Here is a 25,053-nt window from a genome sequence, read left to right as displayed (position 1 = left end):
GTCAAGTCTGTCTACCTAAGATCTCCTTCATAGAACTTAGCATTGAGGGCTATAATTATATATATCGTTTGTGGAATATCTGGCTAAGGGTCACCTCACTTGTTACCCTGTAAGTTCCCTGGGGACAAGATCCATGGCAATTTTTGTCCCTCATTATATTCCTGGTGTCCTGGCACATAATAGGTGCTCAAAGATATTTGTTGAATGAATGAAGGAGTGAACAAACGAGTGAATAAATAAATGCATGGATGAAGCAGCAGGACAAATCATCCCCATGCGATGCATAGGGGTAGATGCAATCCCTACATGGTGTGGTCTGAGGGGGCCCTGAAGAGTCTACACACACACACACACACACACACACACACACACACACCACTGATCAGAAATCCCCACCAGGAAAGTCAAACATCTATTTGGTGAGGGTTGTGGGGGCACCGGAGGGGGTAAAAAGAGACACAAAAGGTGAGCAAGCAGTTTTCAAAGGATGCTTTCAACTCGCTGGCCAGTCCGTGTGTGTTTTCCTCTACAAAGTGTTTCCAATTACTGTGGCACTCTCGGTATCTGGATCCATCTCCAGTGAATTCCTCTGCAGCTCCTGCCAGACATATGGGATCAATCAGGGCTTCGGCGCTGGTGCGCTTGCTGCGGGAATGTTGACAGCCTGACAGACGCGGGGTTCTGGTGTCATGGAATCTCCGAGTCTTTGGCCTGATCCCGGGAGGAGAATGAGAGGGGGAGGAGAGAGATAGAGGCAGAGATAGAGGACGGAGAGAGGAGAGGGGAGCGGGAGAGACAGAGAGAGGAGGAAGAGAGGGAGAAGGAGGGACGCGGGAGATTTTTCTTGACTGCCCCCTTTCCTTCAAACATTTTATAGGCTTCGGGGAGAGAGGGAGGAGGAGAGAGGGAAGAAAAAGGGCGAGAGCGCGGGGGGTAGAGCGCGCGCGCCTTTCCCTGCGAGCCCCGGAGCCGCGGGAGTCCGCTCGTGTCCCAGGCTGGGCCAGGAGGGCGCCGAGGCTCCGACCGCCGCCCCGCGCCCGCGCCGCGCACTCCCCTCCGCGAGCCGGGCGGCCGAGCGTGTCTCCGCGCCGGGGCCGACGCCTGCGCTCCGGGCCGGCCGCTCCGTCTCCAGCGCGATGTGGCCGCGCCTGGCCTTTTGCTGCTGGGGTCTGGCGCTCGTTTCGGGCTGGGCGACCTTTCAGCAGATGTCCCCGTCGCGCAATTTCAGCTTCCGCCTCTTCCCCGAGACCGCGCCCGGAGCCCCGGGGCGGCTGCCCGCGCCGCCCGCGCCGCCCGCGCCGCCCGCGCCCGGCGAGGACGCGGCGGAGAGCAAAGTGGAGCGGCTGGGCCAGGCGTTCCGGCGGCGCGTGCGGCTGCTGCGCGAGCTCAGCGAGCGCCTGGAGCTCGTCTTCCTGGTGGACGAGTCGTCCAGCGTGGGCCAAGCCAACTTCCTCAGCGAGCTCAAGTTCGTCCGCAAGCTGCTGTCCGACTTCCCCGTGGTGCCCACGGCCACGCGCGTGGCCATCGTGACCTTCTCGTCCAAGAACAACGTGGTGCCGCGCGTCGATTACATCTCCCACCGCCGCGCGCACCAGCACAAGTGCGCGCTGCTCAGCCGCGAGATCCCGGCCATCACCTACCGCGGCGGCGGCACCTACACCAAGGGCGCCTTCCAGCAAGCCGCGGTAAGGCGCCCGCCCCTCGCGGCTCCGGCCCTCGTCCCCCGGCCCTGCCCATCCTTTGCTGCGGGCTCACCTCCAACCCGGGGTTCACCCTCGGGCAAGCCGCAGCCTGCCCACGTCAAGTCCCAGTGCACAGAATCAGAGTCTTACCTACCTTCCTATTGTTGAGGGTCGCGGCGGGTGATGGATTTTAACCGCTTAGCGAGATGGCAGGCTCCTCACAGCGGTCTCCTCTGAGGGCCGTCTTAGGAAGGGGTCCTTAAGAGGCGGTCCACGTTCACACGTGTAGGGACAGGCCGTGTCCGAGCTGGAACAGGTGAGTGAGTGTGCGTTATGAAGTGTCTCTAAAGGTAAGACGTAGAGCGAACTGAGGAGTTCCTCAATTCCTTTTTGTGTTATTGTATGCTTTTGATACGCATTTCACTGCATGCGTTTCTTATTTTTACTGAGACCTTTATAGGATTTTTAGCATCTAGAAGAGGAAGCCCGTTTTAGAGGATGGACTTTTACATAATTTAACTTTTTCTGATTACCAAGTAACACATATTCAGTGGAAGAAAATTTGGAATACACAGAAATGTCTGACACATACCAGCATGCCAGTATTTGTGGAATGAATGAAACAGGAAGGAGGAAAAGGGGGGGACTATGACCCCATCACCCTTAAAAAACCACTGTTTACATGTTGTTGAACAGTCGCTCAATATGCATATGTGCATACTTTTCACCCAAGTGGTGTCTTGCTGTTTTGTAGCCTACATTTTTCATTTGTTATATCAAAAATGATCTACACTAGTATATTATACATCTAATATAGCTATTGGATATCTACACTAGCTGCATACTATTCCATTGAATACATACACCGTCATTTAATTTACCTGTCACCTGTTATTGGACACTTAGGGTTTTTATTAACTAAGTTATGGTAAACACAAATATTTGTGCACCCTGTTGATTACTTCCTTAGGAAGAATTTCTAAGAGGTTCCTGATTTAAGAATATGAACATTTGTAAGCTTCTTGATACACATTGTCCAATTCTCCCTTGGAGGGTCATGCAAATTTACATTCCCACCAGCAGAGTATCACAGCAGTTAAGTTTGCCATATGGTCACCAATAACGTGTACTATTATTTTAAATATCTTTGCCAATTTCATAGTTGAATAGAGGTATCATTTCAGCAAATTCACATTTTTAGTTTTATTGAGGATGAATATTTTTCAGTACATTTACTGGGCATTTGTATTTTTCCTTTGATACTTACCTGGTCATAATTTTTGCCCATTTTGCACCGACAGTATATGTTAGTTTTTTTTCCTTATTGATTTGTAAAAGCTCTTTATATAGTAAGACTAGTAACTCCTATTTGTATGTGCTGCAAATGTTTTTCCAGGTCACTGCCTTTTACTTTTGTTTATTGCAGTGTTGCTATATGATGTAACATATTCAAATCTATTAAACATTGACCTTAAGATCCCATATTTGCTTATATTCTTAGAATGGCCTTTTCATTTCCCAAATTGGAGAAATGGTTTTCCATTTAACAGTATAATTCATCTGGAACTTATTTTAGTGTATGGTATGACGAAGATATCTATTTTATTTTTTAGTAAATAGTTAACAAGTTGTCCTCGTATCATTTGCTTGAAAGCTATCCATCCTTTTCCAATTTAATCGAATGCCACTTTTATCATCCACTAAATGCTTATGGGTATTTGATCTTCTGACTTTCTATTAATTTGTCTTATCTGTTTATTATTTTTAAGCTTTGCAAAAGCGATTTAATTATAACTTTACAATATATTTAAATATCTGGCAGTGCAAATTCTCCCTTTTTCTTATCCCTTTGAAATCAATTCTTATGTATTTATTACTTAATATGAATTTTTAATTCATTTTCACATATTTCAAATGAAAGCAACCAGGATTTTGATTTCAATAGAGAAAATATCAAATTAAATTGTGGATTACTTATATTTTATAATAATAGTTCTCCCTAAGTCAAAAATATGTCTATATATAACCAGTTCTTTCAGTAAAGTTGTAGATTTCTAGTAATTAAGTCCTGCATATAGTTCCAAATTTAGGCCTAACTATATTCTATTCAGTATTGCTACCATGAATAGCACCTTTTCAAATTCAATTGTAAACGGTTATTCTTATTGTACAGAAACATTGTTGATTTTCTGAATATATCTTCTGTATCTAGATTCTTGCCAAAGTCTATTTGATTCATTTTTTCTTTTTAAATACATTTTATTTTACTGATAATAAATGGTTTATAGAAAATAATCAGACAAATTGCCTGTAAATACACTGTAATATTGTGATATACACCTTTCTTGACTTTTTGCAGTTGTTTAAATAATAGATATGTTTTTGTGCATGCATAAACAGTGTTTGCCCAAAAGAGGATTATATTGTACATTCTCTTTTCTAACTTGACTTTCTTTTCCACCATATTTTCAGTCTTTTTCCATAATAAGAAATATACCTTTACTTTATCATTTTTCACAGTCATATAGTATTCCACTGTAGAATATGCCTTTATTTTATCATGTAAATACCCATTATTATATATTTAGGCTATTATAAACAACACCATGTGACTAAATTTTTCTTCATATCTTTAATAATTGCCTCAATGCAAATTTCTAAAGTGGCAGCTATTATTGCATCAAAGAGTATGCCCATTTTTTAAAGCCTTTGGTACATGTGCCAAGTTGTCCTGCAGAAAATCAGCACCAAATTGCACTCCTATGTGCAGTGCCTGGATCAGTACTTAGGATGCAGCCAACATAGCTTAGTGTCACTTGAACACCCCCCAGCCCCCCCACTTTATATGTGAAAAGTAGAGTCCCATTTGGAATTGCATTTCCTAGTGAGGCTGAACATTTTTTTCATATATTACTGACCATATATAGCTCTGCTTTTTTGGATATCCATTAAAATATTTTGGGATTATTATCCATTTTTTATTTGAGGGTGCTTCTTTTTCTTACTGATTAGCAAATGCTCTTTGCATTTTTTTTTTAAGATTTTATTTATTTATTTGAGAGAGAGAGTGAGAGAGCATGAGAGGGGAGAGGGTCAGAGGGAGAAGCAGACTCCCCGCTGAGCAGGGAGCCTGATGTGGGACTTGATCCAAGGACTCTGGGATCATGGCCTGAGCCAAAGGCAGTCACTTAACCACTGAGCCACCCAGGTGCCCTGTTCTTTGCTTCTTAATGGCATTAACCTTCCTGCTGCTAAGTATGAGGCAAGTAGTTTTTCTAGGTGTTTCTAAATTGCTTTCTGAATTTCTTCATGGTGACAACATCTAGCATTTTATCAATTGATTGAATCTATGTTTCTTTTCATTTGTGCTTTTTTCATTTCCTATGAAGTTTGAAAAGCTTTTGCCTCTAGGAGATGAAGTAACTCCTTAAAGATGCCCCCCTTTTATTGAACTGTTTTACCAGGCAGGGTTCAGTTTTGCAGATCCGGTTCTCTGTTGGCCCCCATTCCAAGTACTCATGAGGTCCTAGGGCTGGCCTTATTCCTGATGTCACCACCCACTCCATCTGGAAGAACCCTGCTGCATCAGGGAAAAACTTGCCATATACCAGCTCCTCTGTTTGGATTGGCCAGGTTTGCCTGGGGCCTCTAAGTACGTTGATCCAAAACAGTTAAATGGGTAATGAATCGAGTACACACTGCTCGCCTCAAGACCTACTCTGTCTTCAGCTTTCTCCTTCCAAGTACTATATCCTGTCTTGGAAAGTGAAATTGCCAGCAAGGTTCCCCGTGCTGTTCTTCAGTCTGGATCCATTTGTAACCTAACAAGGCGAGACTTCTCAAAAGTTGGTGTTCTCATTTGGATTATGTGAAGGTGCAGGAGAGGGTCAGCTGGACCCAGTCCCTGGCTAACCTGGAAACTTACGTGTCTTTACGGAACCTCTGATGAGCATTCTTAGGTGTAATTAAAATATGGTATTGGGAGAAAATTGATAGAAGAGGAGTGATGTTTAAAAATGACATTAGTGGAAGTTTGCATATGGGTTTCTGCATGGGGATCAGGCAAGCCTATTTCACTGCAGAATTAGTTTGAAGATTGTAAGCTGTGTAGCTTGAGTTTGGATATGAAACTTAATACATTTCATCAGGGAAATGAGACAGTTCATCAGATTCCCATGTGTGTGCAGAATGGTATTATTGGAACGGACTGTGTTTGTGAGCTGGGAAATTGAAAATCACAGGGATATTTTTGAGGTTGTTAATTACTTTCCCCAGAAAAATTAGTTTTTCAAAACTTTTCCACTTGAAACGAATGTCCACACACTATACACAGGCACAAACACAGGCAGACAAATACACAAGGCACAATAACATAGACATAGATACGTGTTTGCAAGTCCATGACCACCCCTCACAATCCACACACCTTACTCCTCTTATGTAAAAAATCTCAAGATGTAGAATTTCCTTTGCCAGCATGAAATTTGCTGTTAGCTTTCAGCATATATGATTGACTAAACAAAAAAGATAACAGTGGGCTTTATTTTTTTATTCAGTGTCAGAATTGTACAGCTTGATGGGGAGTATATCACACTTTATTTCAATGGATAAACTGCACTGTAGATCTTTTCTTTTTAGACATTATCCGCCAGCGCTCATCAAAGAGTGCAAAGACTAAAGCGGTGAATCTGTAGTTAGCGCAGGTCCTTCCAGAAACACAGTCAGTAGAATGGGAGGAAGATTTAGCACCTTGAACTTACATGAAAACCTTTTACAAAATAAACAGAAAGCTCTTCAGATTTTCCTTTCCAAGGAGTGACTTTTTCATAACAACTTTTCTTCTTAGTTTTTCTCTCCACCATGTATTTATAAATTGCCTTTCCTAAACTGCATCTTTTAGATTGGCCACACTATGAATGCAAGGCTGTCCACCTCTTCAGCATTTCAAGTCGTTATACAAGCAGAGCCCCTCATTCCTACTTCACTTTTGCTAAATATCTATTAAACAAACAGCATGAAGCTTCCTTTGAAAAAAAAGTTCTGCTTTTCTCCATCGTTCCACAGTTCCAGAAATATGATCCTCTGGTGAGGAATGTGCTGTCTCACCAAAAATTTGAGCTTTAGATGGCCAGGAGACTGGGAAGAGATGGGCAACAGCTCTTGCTGGCTTTAGGGAAAGAGCATCACTGTGATATCTCCACACTAGTATGTATTCACACCTTTACGAGGAGACAAATCTGCTCTCTCGCCTTATGGGAGGAAAGGATCTGTTTTTAAGTTTTCTAATAAAATCTGGAGATGTGTGAGATGACACTAGATTAAAACCCTGACGAATAAAATTATGTTATCATACAGTAGACCAATTATAGCCGTTGTGCATTTTCTAGCAGGCTTTCTGATGGCCCAAATGCTGAAGGAATAGGAAGATTTGAGTTTTCCTTTCTTAGGGGAAAGGATTGAAGGGGAGTCATACAATCTACAGTGGATTCAGTTGATCCAAACTTGGAGCATGACTTAGAGGTCTCAAGAATTGCTCACTGATGCAGAAGCTAATTTGTTTCAATACTGAAAAGATACACTTCTAAATGTCTCTCTGGAAATGTTCTCTCTTTTGTGCTGCTTAGGCTTTTAAACAATTCTCCTTTTGCCTTAGTCTTATGTAGGAACTTGTTTTGTCATCCCATCCAAACTTTAGAAGTGCGAATGAATGAATGAATTGAAAGAGTCCTCAGTGCATAAAGCAGAATAATAAGAACGTACACCTACTGCTTCTGTTATCATTATTGGCTGCCAGTAGTCTGTTATGTTTGGTTGAAATGTATCATGAGAACTCCTGGTCAAAGACTTGACTGCCTAGACACAGAGAGAGGTTGGACTATTCTGTCCTGCTTCATTTCTGTGGTCAAAGGATAGGAAAGTCTCTCCCATCCCCTACCTCCTGCCATGTCCTCCTGGCTCAGAAAGGATCTCTCTTCATAGCGGCCATGGAATTATTAAATGTATTCATTCTTGATCAGATATGCCTTTAATTTGTGAAGTGATTTATAACTTACAGTGCTTTCATATTAAGATTTTACAGAATCAGTTCTGAAGATTCAAGTTTTATAGGAACAGCATCAGATTCTAGAAGAAGTTATGTAACTAAATGCTAGTCACAAAGCTAAGTAAATGCCACAGACAGTCAGTCCAGTCTTCTGACTTGTCATCTTGTCTTTTTCCTCCCCTGCCCGCCATTTCCTACATTTGACCATGTTACCTCCATGTCTTGAGTTATATCAAAAGCTAGGGAGAAGTCGAAGATTCCATTTCTAGAGCTGCAGAAGTGTTACATTAAGACATAAAGCCAAACACTCTAGCCCAGAAGACATAAACCATGGTCTTCAGGCCTTTTCATTCAATGGATACATTTCAATTAGACATATGTATATACATGCATGTTTGTGTGTGTTTATATATATACAATATATTCTCTTTTTTCTCTCTCCCACCCCTCCCATACAATATATTTTCTAATTCTAGCAGATATTTTAAAATCAGAAAATTGCTTTTTTTTAAAAAAAAAATCTGACTTTTTGTCTTACCCTTGACAAATTGGAATATGTAGTAATTCTGGGTGTGATTTGTCTCAACTCATCAGAGTCCCCACCTGGCTCATGGAATTTTCTTTCATTGTCCTTGATTGCTACTCCATGGTCTGACATAGATCAATCATGGGCAGAGCCTGAAGTGGTATAATCCCTTCTAGTTTATCTTCTGAGCTTCCTTTTTACCACTGAATTAGCTAGGAGTAGGTTTAGCTGGCTGTAATTGAAAAATCTAAAGTACCACTGGCTTAAACACAATAAGCATTTATTTCTGTCTCAAACTGTTTTGAAAATTATTAGAGGAGAGCCTGGATGGCTTAGTCAGTTAAACGTCTGCCTTCAGCTCAGATCATGATCCCGGGGTCCTGAGATCGAGTCCTGCATCGGGCTTCTTGCTCAGTGGGGAGCCTGCTTCTCTCTCTACCTCCCACTCCCCCTGCTTGTGCTCACTCTTTCTCTGACAAATGAATAAATAAAATCTTTGAAAAAATTGTTAGAAAACTCTAATATGGCAGGTCTGTGATGTCTTCAGGGATCCAGAGTCTCTCCTTCAGCTCTCTGCTCCACCATCTTCAGGTCACCTCAGTGGTCTAAGATGGCTGTTGGAGCCTCCAAACATCAGGGGCTTATGCCGGACCCCAGGGATGAGGACAAGGCAAAGACAGTCACATCATTCTTTTAGGAGACTCTGTGGCCATCCACATCATACTTCCATGTAGATCTCATTTGGGACCACTTGGGCTCATGCCCATCCTTGAAGAGGGAGGAGAGGATGGATGCTGAGGAAGTAAGAAGCAGTCTTTGCCATACCAGTGTCAGGAAGAGCCTGCGTCTAACCAGGGGAATTTTGGAAATCCCACTTCATTTCTTCCTCAAATGGCACTGGCCCGACTCAGCTCAAGATGGAAGACTGAGGGTGCCTGGGTGGCTCAAATGGTTAAGCGTCTGCCTTCGGCTCAGGTCATGGTCCCAGGGTCCTGGGATCGAGTCCCGCATCGGGCTCCCTGCTCCTTGGGAGCCTGCCTCTCTCTCTGTCTCTCATGAATAAATAAATAAAAATCTTAAAAAAAAAAAAAAAGATGGAAGACTGAGGCCTTGCCTAACTGAAACATCTTTGCCCTTGTGCTCGATTATACATCTTTTAATAAAAACTATCAAAGTTCCAGAGCAATCCATTTAAATTTTGGCAACAAAAACTACTTATGTTCGTTTCCCAGGAGCCAGAAGTTTCTAAATAATATGGCATCCACTCCCAAATAAAATATTATACTGAAAGTGATGGGGGGAAGATGCATACTACCAAATAAAATCAATATTTTTTGTCATTAATTTAGTAAACGCAAGTTAACGTTTCTCAGGAAAACATGGTGCTTCTTTGGCTTTTCTAAAGTAAGCTGTCAGGTTAAGAGACCTCTCTATTACAAGGAATTTCCTGTTCTGTATTGTGTCTGCCTTTCCCTGATTTTTGAGACTGTTCTCTAAAGCTCCCCGGGCCATATGAAGAATGGATTTCTGGCGTAGACTCTGCTTACATACAATAACCTGCTCTGCTTTGGAGGCCAGTTGTGGATAGGGAAAACTCTGAGAGCTGATGATGTATGTTGGATGTGTTACAGTGCTTCACTTGAAATGAATGATAGTGGTCAGAAGGTGAAATCTGCAACACATTAGTAGGTATATTTTCTTATCAATCTTCATAAAAAGATTTTTTTTTAAGATTTTATTTATTTATTTGAGAGAGAGAGAATGAGAGAGAGCACATGAGAGGGGGGAGGGCCAGAGGGAGAAGCAGACTCCCCGCCGAGCAGGGAGCCCGATGCGGGACTCAATCCAGGGACTCCAGGATCATGAACTGAGCCGAAGGCAGTCGCTGAACTGAGCCGAAGGCAGTCGCTTAACTGACTGAGCCACCCAGGCGCCCTTCATAAAAAGATTCTTAAAGTATGCATCTTCTTTGCTATCTGTCCTTCTCATGAGGTCGTCCAAGCGTTGCTGTTTTATTTATGTAAAGAGTTAAGCAATAAAGATTTTTCGAATTCAGAGCATATATTTCTTTCAGAGCTGCAGGAATTATGAAAGCTGTACACTTGAGGATAGATTCTCATTATTATATATGTTGCAGTGGTGCTAGCGACCTTGTTTCTAGATGTGAATACATGTAATCCAAAGTTAAGGAAAAAATACCTTACACACTATTAGTAGAGAGAAACATTTTAAAGCAAGTTCGTTGCAGGACCTATTCCATGATTGAATCATTTACTAAGTAAACTAACCTTACTAAAACTAACTTTACTAGTAACTAACTTTACTAAAGTTAGTTTACTTAGTAAATTTACTCAGTCACTGAATAAGTAAAGTCCAAGTTGGCCGTTTTTCCAGCTGTAAGTTGCTGCTAGAGTATATAAAATGTATTTTGAGATACATGCATTCGACGCACTATTTCCCTCATTCCTGCAGAACCACTCCTAATAGCCTTCATTGTGTAATGCCCATCCTGCCACACCTGGTTATAGGTTGTATTAGCTGCTAATGCAAAATGTAGGTTTTTTTTTTTTAATTTCAAAGATGATATTTTAAAATGTATATACATGTGTGTGGTTAAAATACATACACTTTAATTTTTTCAGATACGAACTTTTTCAAATTTTCATTAGCTCCACCTCTAAACTCAAGTGCATCCGTATTTCCTTGTATTAGAGTAAGGGTCTCTGCCCTCAGCCAAGGAAGACCTTCCCCCAAGTCAGAACATTCATAATACATCTCTATATTTAAAACTTGGTAGCATGTTTCCAGAGCAATATGATAAATTGTCAGTATGTTTACAGAGTCTTCAAAGTAAAAAAAACTTTAAGTAATTACCAATCAAAGAATTTCTTATAAAATACAAACTTAAGACATACTCAAAGATTCTGTAAAAGTATACTCATCCCAGCATTACTTGAAATAGGAAAAAATTAGAAACAATCTGGCTGTGGTTTGGGAGGGCTCAGTAAATGATACCTTTCTTTACCTCTCCTGAGTTCTAGATCAATTGAATTAGAATACACCATAAAAGGTGGGTGGAGAATCAGACATGCTCTTGTCCCCTGCTCGTGGAGAATGTGGCTTAGGTGCACAGCTTCCTAATACTGAATCTTGAAATTAAATGGACTTGCCTCCCCAGGAATAGACAGTTCTGGGCACATGGGAGCTTGCCTTTGTAAAACTGAGAGCGCTCTTTCCCAGAAGCCAAAGGCTAAAGAGAAGGGGAGAAGGAGCAGCTGGGGAAACTCTCTTCTTCAGAAGAGTGAGAAATGGTGGTGTAGGGGGCCAAGGAGTAACTGGTGGCTGACACTCGACACAGAAACTAGAGGCAGTAACCACCAAGTTCCAACAACTCAAGACAATTTAAGAAAATACTATATCTACACTGATATGTATTATAGTCAATAAAATCATATTTTAAAAAACTATTTAATGACATAATAAATCAGCCAAATAACATTAAATGAGCCGAAACTCTCTGTGGGTGTTTACCATCAGTATGTAGAACTGCATATATAATATAGGTCCAAATCTCATTAAATATACACAGAAAAAAGGCTGGGAAGAAAAATTTTAAAATATTAACAGAAGTTATCTACAGGTAGTATATTTACCTTTTTAAGTATATCCATGTCTACTGCTTTTGAAAGAAGTAGGTTACAATGAACATGCACTGCACAGTAGGAAGTAAAAGGTGATTGAAGACCTGCCTTTAGGGTATCTGGCAGCATAGCCTGAAGTGATTGGGCTCAAGTATGAAAATCCTTTTATGTTTCAGCTTTTATCTTAAATATTCAGGAGAGTATTGTGTTTTATTCTCTAATACAGCTCTGCTTTAAGAAATAGAATGACACCTTAGGGTCACCTGGGTGGCTTAGTCAGTTAAGTGTCCAACTTTTGATTTCGGCTCAGGCCATGATCTCAGGGTCATGAGCTTAGAGCCCTGTGTGGGGCTCCTTACTCAGTGGGTAGTCGGCTTGAGATTCTCTCTCTCTCTCTCTGCCCCTCTCCCCCACTCTCTCTCTCAAATAAATAAATCTTTTAAAAAAAGAAATAAAATGACACTTTCACTTATTATCAAGGAATCGAAATGATACAATTCTAGTCTTTTCTTCATCAGGTACCCAAGGCTGTAGTGTTGAGTCTCTAAGGGCTGGAGAATCATACTGGGTTAAAAGCACTCACTCCAGCTGGCCTTCTCCTCTCTCCCGGTGCCACACTGGATCTTGAGAATCCAGACTCACATACAACTCTGCACACAAGATAGTGGGTTTTTTTTTTTTTTTTTTTTTTTCATTGCTTGGTGAGCTGGTTATTCACTGAGGAGAGGAGCCTGGACATCTGGCCATGATGTAATGCAGAGCGGGGTGTTGAGGCTGCAGATGGTAGAAGAAACTGGGTCCATCACCTTGCTGAGAGGTCAGGAGAATGTGGCCCTCCTTTGTCTTGTCACACACGGAAGGGGACGCTGACCCACTGCCCTGTCAGTGTCTCTCACTCTTGTGGGTAATCCTCATCAAAGAACATTCTCAAGGAAGAAGGACTCTAACCCTTTAGTGTTATCACATGTAAATGAAACGATTGCCTCAAAGAACCCATTTTCCTCAATTCTCTAACTCTCAAGCTTCATTTTTTATTGTGATTTTTTTTTTTTTTTTTTTTTGTCCTGTGCAGTGAAAGACCGTCTGTTTGCCTGCTGTTGCTGATGGAGAATGTTCAGGCACATTCAAATGTGTTGTTTGATGGTGTGTTTTGATCCTGGCATTTCTCTCAACTTGGCTCCCATATTTTGACCTACACCAGTTGGGTCATATCTGCAAGCCTTGTCATTTTAACCCTATTTTATAGGCTTTACCTTTCCAAATGAATCTGAAATTCACTTTGAAAGAAATTAAGCCATTTTTGTGTGTTTTTCTCATTACTCTTTCTAGCCAAGATTGCTCTCTTTTTAGTCATGATTTCTTTCAAAATACGCATGCTTGGCTTTTAAATGTTGCTTCAAAAGTAATGATTTCAGGCAGTTATTGTTGGAATCTCCTAGCAATAAAGATACCAAAGTTTAGGCATTTTGTATCTGGTCATTAGTGAAAATCTGTATTTTTTTTTTTTTAAGGGAGAGAGTACTTTTTCTTTTCTTTTTTTTTTTTTTAAGATTTTATTTATTTATTTATTTGACAGAGAGAGAATGAGAGAGCACATGAGAGGGCGGAAGGTCAGAGGGAGAAGCAGACTCCCTGCCGAGCAGGGAGCCCGATGCGGGACTCGATCCTGGGACTCCAGGATCATGACCTGAGCCGAAGGCAGTTGCTTAACCAACTGAGCCACCCAGGCGCCCCGAAAATCTGTATTTTAAATACGCATCTGCAACAGGATGTTATGTGGGACTCGCTGTTGTCCCAGATTTGGCACCAGGATCCATAGCTTAACCTAAAGAACACTGATCATTGCACATTTTAAAGAGAGCCACCAATAACTGAGAATGATATATTCGCTCAGAGTTCACAGACTGCAGAAGAGACCCTACCCAATCAATCCCCCCTCACCTCTTGCCCAGCACCCAACTCTAGTCTATACCAGGAGAGAATTTGGGAGCAACAGATAAATAGAGACAGAGAAGCAGAGCAGGAATCTTTTTTTTTTTTTTTTATCTTATTATGTTATGTTAGTCACCATACAATACATCATTAGTTTTTGATGTAGTGATCCACGCTTCATTGTTTTTGTATAACACCCAGTGCTCCATGCAGTACGTGCCCTCCTTAATACCCATCACCGGGCTAACCCATCCCCCTACCCCCTCCCCTCTAAAACCCTCAGTTTGTTTCTCAGACTCCATAGTCTTCCATGGTTTGTCTCTCCCTCTGATTCCCTCCCCCCCTTCAATTTTCCCTTCCTTCTCCTAATGTCCTCCATGCTATTTCTTATGTTCCACAAATAAGTGAAACCGTATGATAATTGACTTTCTCTGCTTGACTTATTTGACTTGGCATAATCTCCTCCAGTCCCATCCATGTTGATGTAAAAGTTGGGTATTCATCCTTTCTGATGGCTGAGTAATATTCCATTGTATATATGGACCACATCTTCTTTATCCATTCATCTGTTGAAGGGCATCTCAGGTCTTTCCACAGTTTGGCTATAGAGCAGGCGTCTCTTGGGGAAAGCAGTGTTCATACTGAAAGCAGATCTCTCTGTCCCTCACGTAGTGCTTTCCTTTCCAGCAACTCCGCAAAGAGACCAGCATTTTATATACTGGTTGGAAATTTACTTGGGCAGAAGCTTTCATTTTTCTCTCTGCCGATTTCATGGAGACGAAGTAAGCCAGAGACACTGCCAGTGTCTCCGTTTTGGGTTCGCCAGAAGCAGAACCTGAGATGAGGATTCAAGAGCAATTTGCTTCTTTGGGAAGTGATCCTAGTAAACATTGAGGACACGAGACAGGGAAGGGAACCAACAACAGAAAAGGTAACTAGTGTTGAACTCCACTGGGGAGTGGGGGGGGCCTGGGGCAGTGTAGAGTTCAAGCCTTAGAATGACCACAACTGAGAGGGATCTGTGGCACTTAGAAACCGACTCTCATCTGTCACTGTTGAGAGGGGCTCCGAGGAGGGTACCAATTCTGTCACCTCCCCTGCGAGTGGGCAGAGTGGTCTCCAGGCACCAAAGCAAGCCCTCCGACGAAGAGATACAGATGCTGGCAGTTGGAAGTCTGGGATGTGCAAACAGAGAGGTGTGGACAGGGTCTGCTGTTGGAGGCAAGAAGGAGTCTCAGAATGGCCTGCCCTATCAGCACATTGCAAAGCCAAGAGGTGTGACTTTTCCATGAGTGAAGGAGAACCACAGAAAGGAGCTGGAATTAAGTCACTTGGTTGCCCACTAAGCAAGACAACTCCAGTAGTCAGAAGTTATGTAGACTCCTGGAAGTGGGATCTGGGGAAAGGTGGGGAATTCTCTAAAGAACATACAGAGGGTGAGCATCTGCTGGTCCACAAACTTGGAAAGCCCCAGTGGCTTTTTCTTTATTTCTTTTCACTCTTCGCTCTTTCAAAACTTCCTTTTTCTCCTACAGTTTCAAGGCATAAGACCTACTATCAGAATTTAGTAGGCAGACATTGTTGAAGTCCTAGCAACAGAGAATTTTGCAGGGATTTGCAGAGTAATCGGTATTCACCTATTTGACATGTTCCCAAAATGTGGAGAAATACTGTAGGGACATATCTGATTAAATAAGGGAATTATAGGGAAACATTTTACGTAGTTCCATTGTAGCACTTGTTGTGGAGGTGATGCCTGTCTCCTCTCTGCTTGACAAGGACAGAGATCCCATCTTATTTGATTTTATGTATGCTCCAGGATAGAAAATGATATTCATTATAACCTTGGAGTTTCTGGAAAAGACATATCTTTGGATATTTAGCATTTTAAATTTTAGTATATCAAAGAGAGTATTGTGCTTCTGTGATTTCAAACTAAAACGAGGATGGTCATGACATCTTCTCAAAGGACTGTTTAGGGGATGCTTGACTTTTCAAATGATGGATTTTAGTAATTTCAGCCAATTCACTCTTCAGACCACTTTCTCCAAGGACCAATAGGAGGTGATGAGTAGAATCTCAGGCAGGTGTGACTCCCTACGTTTTTCCCCCTAAAACTGATCAAGGAGGCCAACCACACAGCACCTCTGTGGAGAACTCCATGCAGTGAGTTCAGAAGGGAATCTGCAGGCATCTGAATTGTGAACTCACATCCCCTCTCCACATCACTGTCCACACTGCCCTTTGCAATGTCATCCTCATAACAGCAAAGGTCAAGTAGTTACTTTGCTGTTCCTCTGCCCAGGGCATTATCTACTCCTTCCTGGCTCTGGTGGGATCCTATGGTCACTGGTTAGAGAGTTGTAATTTTCCCAAATCCCCTGACCTATCCTCTCAGCCTCCACAAATAGGATTATTTGTTTTCATTCACAGCTTTGAACAAAATGTTGGTTCCATTGTCTGGTTTATCTACTTGACCGACATATTCCAGCAATGGTGATAAGTGATTACTTGCTCGTCGGGTACCACTCTAAGCCCTTTTCCCCATATGAAGTCATTAATTCATTAAATCCTTGCAACAGCAAAGTCTCCCCCAGTAGGTTAGTATTATTATCCCCTAAGTACAGATGAGGGAAGCAAGACAAAGAGAATGTAAGTAACTTGACCAAAGTTATACTGCTGGTAAGTCAAGGTACTGGAATCCACATGCGGGCAGTCTGAGCCAAAGTCTGAATCCTTAACCACCAGGTAGGACTACCCTGTGCTATATTGTCTGAAGATCTGGTAGGTGCAGGGTCCTCTGATACATACTCATCATTGAAGTTCATTGCAAAGACATGAGGCAGAAAAGGCAGCCGCAATGGGGACTAGGTCTGCGGTGACTAAGCAGAAGGCCACATGGAGCAGATGCAGGACCAGGAGGAGTGAACATTTGGAGACTGTCATTTGAATGGACACTCTCTAAACACCTGCTAGTCCCAAGTGATCACCCTTATCCCCCACCCCCTTGATCCCCATTCAGTCCAGGACTCTCATATGCCACTTTTGTACAATATACTTTCATTGGCTTGCATCTCCCACCTCACATGCCTTAACAGATATGTCTACCAGCCATTGCAGAGACCAAGGCACTGAGACAGTGGAAGATCATCTTCTGTTTGCAACACATCTACCTCTGTCCTCTTCATTTATCTAGTTCCTGTGTTCTTAGCTTTCTCTAATCCGTGACCAGTTCTCAACTTCACACTCTTGATTAAAGTACAAACATGACTCAACAGAATTCATTTTTCTAGTCCTAGGTACATCTAGTCCTTCTTTCAAATTATCGTATAACCTAAACTTAGATTTATAAATTTATATGCCAAACCTCCGCACAAAACTTGGTCTTCCAACTAAATTCAGTTTTTCTTAATCTGGGATACACAATATTCCCATGCATCATAATATTCCTGTTTTTCTTTTTCATATGCCATCCCATTTCACAAAAGAAAAACAAAATCTCCCTATGACTACTCTAGTAGTTTCTTCAGGTAAAAAGAACCCTCGCTTTAGCAATCAGCTCCAGAATCATCAATGCTTGGAAAAACCTTTCTTTAAATACCTTAGGTAATGAGTTAGATTTATTTATGTATCCAGTGCATATTTAGGAAACACTGTTACTGTGAGGGCAAGCATATAATTAAATTATAAGAATTGGTTATCTACCAGACTATATTATTCTCAAATATAGTTTTTAAATATAATTTTAAAAGTCAACATTTTTGAATGATTACATATGTAAATATTACTAGAGTCACTGATGGATGATTTAAGTATTTACATATAATAGGTCTTCTAATTTATTCAACATTAGATCATTTGGGGTTTAATTTCAGGGTTTTTTTAAATATATGAAAAACAGAATCTTTTGCTCTAGAATGGTAATTGATGTGGTCATTTATACAAGCCAAAATACAAAACAAAACAAACAAAAAAAAACATAACAAAGTGTCATTTATTTGGAATGCTAATAAATGTCACAATTAAATGTGTTTTTTGATAAATTTAGGATAACTATAACAAATAAAATACACAGTAGGTTCATGAACTTAAAATCTCCTCTCAACTTCCACCCGCTTTGAATTTCCGTGTGTCAGTACATTTGATTTGAAGTATATCTGGGTTTTTGAAAAGTTAGATTGTTCCTGAAGCCCAAATATTTGCAGTGTAGTGGTTAGATTATCTGTGTCCTTTATATTGTCTAAGCTCCTGATAAATTTTTCCTTCATAGATACTATGAATATACCTAGTAAAAAGACATCATTTCTTTCCTGACAGCTTTGAATCAAGATTTTTCTACTTTCTGAGGAAAAATTTTACAATTGAATTCTCCCAAAAACCTACATTGTTTCCTGGCATTTGATGCTTTTCTGGAAGGACAGTTTGCTCTGATAAATTTTCAAAACTGTTTTTCTCCTGGATAAGTCCAAGCATAGCATTCAATTCTTTCCTTTCTTTGTAGCTCATTTCTTCTATAGTGTGTGTCAATCACCAATCATTTTCACTGAGAAGCACATCCATCCTCAGTCCTTTGCCCACCTAGAGAGGCTGTCCCTTTCTGTGTGGATTGAGAGTGGCAATTCAGAGGTTGAGATGGATCATTTATATTCTTTCTCTTGGGAATTTGGAGTAGGGCACAAAAATGCTCCGAGAGTAGATTTTTTTTTTTTCGCCAGTAGGTGGGGAATATAAAGTTAAGACTTCACAGAGAACCAGAGGAATCCCATCAATGTAAAGAGTGAACAAAGATGTGTTGACAGAAACTGAGACAAGATACAGCATGACCCCAGAAGGAAACAGGTGGATGGAAAGTTGGAGGGAGTAGCCATTAGTTCCTGCAGCTTGGTTGTTCCTGGTTCCAGTCCCTCTCTTAAAAAAAAAACAAAAACAAAACAAAAAAAACCTTTATTATTGTAGAGAAGGGAGAGAGAGCATGAGTGGGAGAGGCAGAGGGAGAGAGAATCTCAAGCAGATGCCATGCTGAGCTCAGAGCCCAACACAGGTCTCCATCTCATGACTTTGGGAGATAACGATCCGACCTGAGCTGAAACCAAGAGTTGGACGATTAGCCAACTGTGCCACCCAGGCACCCCCTGGTTCCAATCCCTCTTGAGGCTCAGTTCTTCTCCCTGCTCTTGGGTTTGGAGAGATATTCCTATATATTTCCAATACATTTCCCACTTTGTTTAAGCTAATAAAGTAGATATCCAATTTTTATTGACAACCAAGTGTGGTTAAAACATCCTTCCTAAATTTTTATCTTGAAACTGTGCAAATACCTTTAATTTGAGAGTAACCATTCAGTCTTTACTAACTTCCATTTGCAAGTGTTTCTCTAAAAATAATTTTTGCTTCTTTTCCTTTTTATGGGAGTAATATACCCATTAATAGTTTTAGATAAAATAGGAAAATATGGTAATTATTATAGTTTTGTCTCTTACTCTTTTTATGTATATGTGTAAATACATATATAATTATATGTAAATATGTAGTAAAGCCACAGTCTATAATTTTTAATTTAATTTAATTATTTTATTTTAATGAGAATTTTCCCATAAAATAAAATTCTCCTAAAATTACCTTTCAAGTATATTTTGTCATGTAGCTCTACCACAGTTGAATTTTTAAGTATTACTGGTCAGCTCTTACTACAGAATTTTTCAGTTAAACTATTCCCATGCATCACTCTCAACATCTCCCAGTATTTCCTTTCAATTCGATTCTTTCTTTTGAAATATGAATAATTTTTTATTATACTTAGATCTCTTCCTTGCCTCATTAGATTAGCTAGACTTCTCACATAGAAGTGAGGGCATTCTTGTCTTCTTCCTGAGTTTAGTGAGAATGTTTCAAATGATTTTGCCCATTGGTTTATGATAACTGTGTTATTAAGTAAGTGCTGCTGTATTTTTTGCCTCAGTAATTTGTAAAATCAAAAACTGATGTCCAAATATCATTTGAGATCATCTTACTTTCTCCTTTGCCCTCCTAATATGAGGCACATGAATAAGTCCCATCACATCTTTGACTTTAAGTGCCCTTGGTCATATTGCACAGGTATTTAACATGTCAACTGAAATCACTTTATACATTGATTCATAACAAAATTAATAGTCAAGTTGAATGTGATTTTGCTATCTTGTAGCAAATTAACAATTTGCTTAAAATGGTATGTAATTTGGCCCTTTTTCATTTTTATTTGCATTTTGATGTCTTTACTCTTTGCTATCCAGATTTTCTTTATTCCTTGTGTATCTATAGAATGAATAGTGGAATTCAGCATCATTGGAAGTTTGTTTGGTCTTTTGCCTATTTATTCTGTTGTTTTTTACAGTCTGAATTTAGTCTGCTACTCATCAACTCCTGTGCACACCATTTCCCAATTTGATGTACTGTCCCTATGGATCCATTTGAAAATGATTTGTGTCCATGTTTAATAACAAAAGCATGTATGTGGGTGGAAAAACCCTGTGACCATAAATCTGAGATTAAGTTCTTTTTTGACCCTCTGGTTCTTCTGCGATTTGGCTAGACTGTAACAAATAGCCTAAATGTTATTTGAGCCAAGAATTTTTTTTTTATGCTAGAATTTCAGTCTGTAAAGGCTGAGTAAATACTTAAAATAAATGAGACATATTAGAATCCTAAATATGATTTATTTTGTATTACAATATAAGTAAGAAAACTCAGTTACTGCAGAATATTCTTCCAAGATATACTTCTGTCATTGTTTTAGCTTTGGCTTATTTGTTTTTAGTTAATGGTTTTGTTGTATCACCAAATAGTATAAGTAAAAACCCTAGCACAATGCCTCATATATAATAGAGGCTCCATATGGATTTGGTGAAATAAGTTTAAATATAATATTTATAAGAGTTTTCATTTCACAATCGCAGAAAAGGATTTACTATAACAACAGTGTTTGGCTTAGAACTTATTCTGTATGTTGAACATATAACTAGTGAAAATTAAGGCATATATGTTTATTGATTCTTTCATCCACTTGTTTCATAGTTACTTTTTGATCATCAATAGGGAGAAAATAATCAATCCTTGCCATAGAGTATCTTGCATTTAGGTTGGGGATATAGCCAGATAAGTTAACTGTAATTATGATGGGGTTAGTGTAATGGAATGTTGTGGGATCATTGAGTTGGATTTAATATTTTCTGCACAGCAGAAGAATTTGGGAAAGTTTCAAAGAGAAGGTGAACTTTTATCTGGATTTTGAAAGGCTGATAAAAGTGCAGGTAGACATATTAGGAGATGAGAAAGATTTGTTAAGAACTTTCAGGTATAGCAAACATAAGGAAAGAATGGTATGTTCCAAAACCTTCAGATAGATCCTTGCGGTGAGAACATAGTGTGAGAGGTAGTTTGAGGAAGTAGGCAGGAGATGGGTTGTGGCAGGGCATGTGGCTGGAAGTATAGGACTGATTAGTCAAAGGACATGTAAAGAAATTTAAACTTTATAGATAGAAGGAAAATAATGGATGCTTTAAAACATGATTGGATTAGTATTTCAGAAAGATAGCTTTGAGGGTAGGTCAGAAAATGAGTTTGAAAGAAGAGAAACTTCAGCTAGAGACCTTAAAACAACTCTTGCTTTTCAATAATCCAGACAGAAGTATCTGAATCAAGGCTAGAGGAATAGGATTTCAAGGTAGGTAGATAATTCAGAAGTGAAACGTATAGGTCTAGATGATAGATCAGAAAGGAGGCATCAAATCGCTCCTAGATGCAGACTTGTACAGTGGGATAGATGATGGTACCACATTTGATGTATCTTGAAAACAGGAGAAAGGAACCCTTCTTTGTGCATGGAGAGGACATTTTGAGTTCGAGATTCCTATGGAACATTCAGGCAGCGGTGTCCACTGGACCAATGAAATTTCACCTTGCAAGTTAAAGAGTTTAATTTGATGTAGATTTAGGAATCGTTGTCTATAGGTAAGACTCCAAGTTCTGAGTTCACATGACATTTCCCAGGGGAGGAATAGAGAGGAGAAAGTGAAAATTTAGAAATGATATAAAACTACAAAATAGAAGTCAATAAAACTCCCTAAATACAACCAGGAGATAGTCAACATTTTGAGGTGTATACTGTCAGCCATACTAATACATACTTGCCCACATATGCAGTCCATGCACACACACATGTGCACTAATGTAATAATATCATTGTATTGGGTTACCTACTTTTAAAATGTATCTTTATGCAACAATATCATTGTAATGATATTTCATGATTGCCCTGTGATTTCTTTAACCAGTACCTATTGTTGGAATTTTATACTGTTTCCATTTCTTTATATTGCAAATTATTCTGGGATATACATCCTTTTAATCATTCTTTTTCTGTGTACCCATGGTTATTTCCTTAAGATAGTTTTAGATGTAGAATTTTAGTTCAAATTGTGTGAAATTTTTAAGACTTTTGTCACTTTGTCACACTGTACTCCAAATATTACCAGTCCACGTGACATCCCCAATAGAAATATGTTTCCTCAAAAATTTTACAAAATTTTAATTAAAAAGAATTTTGACTATTTGGGAAGTGAAAAAATAGTATTACTGTTATTTAACTTACATTATTTTGGTTTAGTGAAATTAAATATTTTCACATTTTCTGACAAATAGAATTTTTGGGGGGGTCTTTATTTTGTTTGGTCAAAACACTCACCTATATTTCTGTTATTTTTCTCTATTTTTCCTTAAAGATATATACAATATTTTTATAAAGACCTCAATACTTTCCTTGGTAAGCTTGATGAATGCATTTTTCAGTTTGTTCCTTGCTTTCTAATTTTGATTTTTTTTAAGGAGCAGGAACTTTAAGAAGTGTAATATTAGTGAAAAATATTTAGAATTGCGGATTCGCTTCTCATCTAATTAGGAAATTTGTGAGTTTTTCACAGTTAAGCATGATTTACATTGTTGCTTTGAGATAGACAATCTATTATATTAATGAGGTGTCTTATTCTTAATTTTTTATTAATTAAAATAGCAGAAATTAATTTTATTAAATACACTTTTAGCATCCTAGATTATTGTTTTCTTTTAATTGGGACAATTACTGTGTTATATGACAGCAAAAGATTTACTGATTTTAACCGATTTTTGCCTTTGAGAAATAAGCCTTATTGAATAAAGGACAAAGATTCTTTGAATATTATTTGAATTTGGTTTGGAAGCGTTCATTTGGAATTGTACTTCTATGGCTATATGTGAGATTTAGTCAGCAGCTTTGTACGCTGAAGTTTGTACTAAACTGTATCAGTTTGAATTTCTGACATTTTATCTCACTACCACCAATTGTGGATTTCTAAGTCTTTCATTGATTTTTGGGTTTCTTTCATAATTTCTTATAAAATCCCTCTGTACCCACCACCACCTCTTAGCCTGTTCTCTTTCCATGGCTTTCTGTTCTTGTTCTCATAGAGGCTGTGACTTTCTAAATCCTTGTGAGGCAAACACCATTGACTTGTGCTTATTTTCTTCCTATCTTTGTATTAAGTTGTGTATTCTTCTAAACTGTCAAGTTGTTTTTGCAGTTCTTGGGTTTACAGAGTATTCTGATGGGCCTGCTCTTGGCTTTGGTTAATTTTTCCTCCTGGGATGAGGTTCTATCTATCTTGCCCTGCACTATCTGATGGAACCCCTCTATCCAGCAGAGCCCCTCTATCTGGCTTCTTTGAAAAGCTTCTGCCAAATAAAATAAAGATAGAATGTAAGCTAGAGATAAATACAAGAATTCACTATGAAAAATAGAACGAAATCCTAGAAAGCATTTGTTCCATTCCTTAAGTAAATAAAATAGTGAAATGAGGATGAGACATGAGGGGATAAACAACAGATCAACATAAGAGCAAACCTGGCTGAGAAGCTGAGAGGAATAAAGAGAGAATGTGCAAGATAAAGAAATATTGTCACAAGAAAAATAAAAATGCAATGCCAGGATTAATTCTTAATTAGAAGTGCAAAGGAAGAGACTCAAGAGTGCATAAAGCATAAACAGGGGTAGGGAAGAAAAGCTTCAGACATTTCCCACCAAACTCAGAAGGAAGATGAGATAAACAGGAAAAAAAGGATGGAATATTTGAAGTCCAAAAAATGATGAACCAACAGACAAAGAACTTCTTTCCCCAGAAAGTACAGAACCGTAAACATTGCTTCAATGAAGAATACTTGAGTATTCAAATTGAAAATATTAACTAAATAACAGATGCAGCTTGGTGAAATCTTAGAATATGAAGGATGAGGGAAGTGCTCTAAGTAGCTTATGGTGTCTTGTTTGTACTTAACGTTTCCTAACAGGGAAAAAAATACATGTGGACAACAAGTTGAAACACTGGCAATATTGACTAATTTCCGGCCCCCTGGAGGAGAGGGGCTCTGATAATAGTCACAATAGGTATCAACTTAAACAAACAACTTTCAAAGATGACTTAGGAACTTCTCTAGTTAGCATCCTCAGGCATGTGGCGCCACAGTGGATAACCACGGGTTGTGCTGTAGTTGGTATTTTAGCTACATGTATTTTAATTAATGGAGCCCCAGGGCAAATATGGTCCCCACGTTAGATTTGTTGTGACTTCTCTTCTTCTTTCAAGACCATTTTTCAAAACAGTTCCCTTGTGGCCTGACTTGGGGGGCTGGGGTGGGGTTGCAGTCTTGTGTAATGGTGATGGATCTCGGGTGTTAGAACAATGTTACACAACCCTGCATTTTTATCATTCTAATGACTTTTGCTGGACAAGGGGAGCTTACTTCCCTGCCAGATATTTATACAAGCTAATCAGAGGCTTGATACAATACAGATGGTGATAACCTTTTGCCGTACGATGTCCATGTTGTGTTTTTCTTAGGCAGCAGAGGGTTTGCCTCATTCAATATTCTGGACCAGAAAAGTCTATTTCTTCAATGCCTTACAAAGGATAGGAGATGATGTAAACTATTTCAGGAACCCTAAAAGGAGAGTCAAGTGCCAGGCCTCTACCACATTCCACAAACATTACCACAGATCTATTTACTTCTTAGATCTGTGGGACGAGAATGTTTTTATTGATTTATGTTTTTATTCAAGTATGATGGAGCATGAAGATTGGGGGAAGGGGGCAAAATATTTTCAGTAAATCATCCACTCCTCCTCTGCATTTAAAGTGCATTCCAAACCCAAATCTTGTGTAA

At 39.5% G+C, this 25,053-nt stretch overlaps 1 protein-coding gene across 5 annotated transcripts in view; it reads left to right on the top strand.

The window, feature by feature from the left end:
• The first annotated feature begins 720 nt into the window (after positions 1-720).
• The window catches only part of SVEP1 (sushi, von Willebrand factor type A, EGF and pentraxin domain containing 1), a 192,873-nt gene continuing 168,540 nt past the window's right edge, over positions 721-25,053 (top strand). For 2 of the 5 annotated variants that reach the window (XM_045882897.3, XM_064579228.1), the window contains exon 1: positions 721-1,685. In XM_045882897.3, the coding sequence (XP_045738853.2) occupies positions 1,137-1,685 (549 nt within the window). In that variant the 5' untranslated portion in view covers positions 721-1,136. Of the gene's footprint in view, positions 1,686-1,832; positions 1,999-25,053 lie in introns of those variants that run through there. The other 3 variants (XM_045882896.3, XM_045882895.3, XM_054509341.2) reach the window with 2 other exon arrangements.

This window comes from Mirounga angustirostris, unplaced genomic scaffold (genome assembly GCF_029215605.1).
Source record: "Mirounga angustirostris isolate CCGP_5_RB_7025 unplaced genomic scaffold, mMirAng1.0.hap1 SCAF_15, whole genome shotgun sequence".
NCBI classification, from domain to species: domain Eukaryota; kingdom Metazoa; phylum Chordata; class Mammalia; order Carnivora; family Phocidae; genus Mirounga; species Mirounga angustirostris.
The sequence above is the reverse complement of the archived record's forward strand: the minus strand, read 5'-3'. Positions and strand labels throughout refer to the sequence as shown.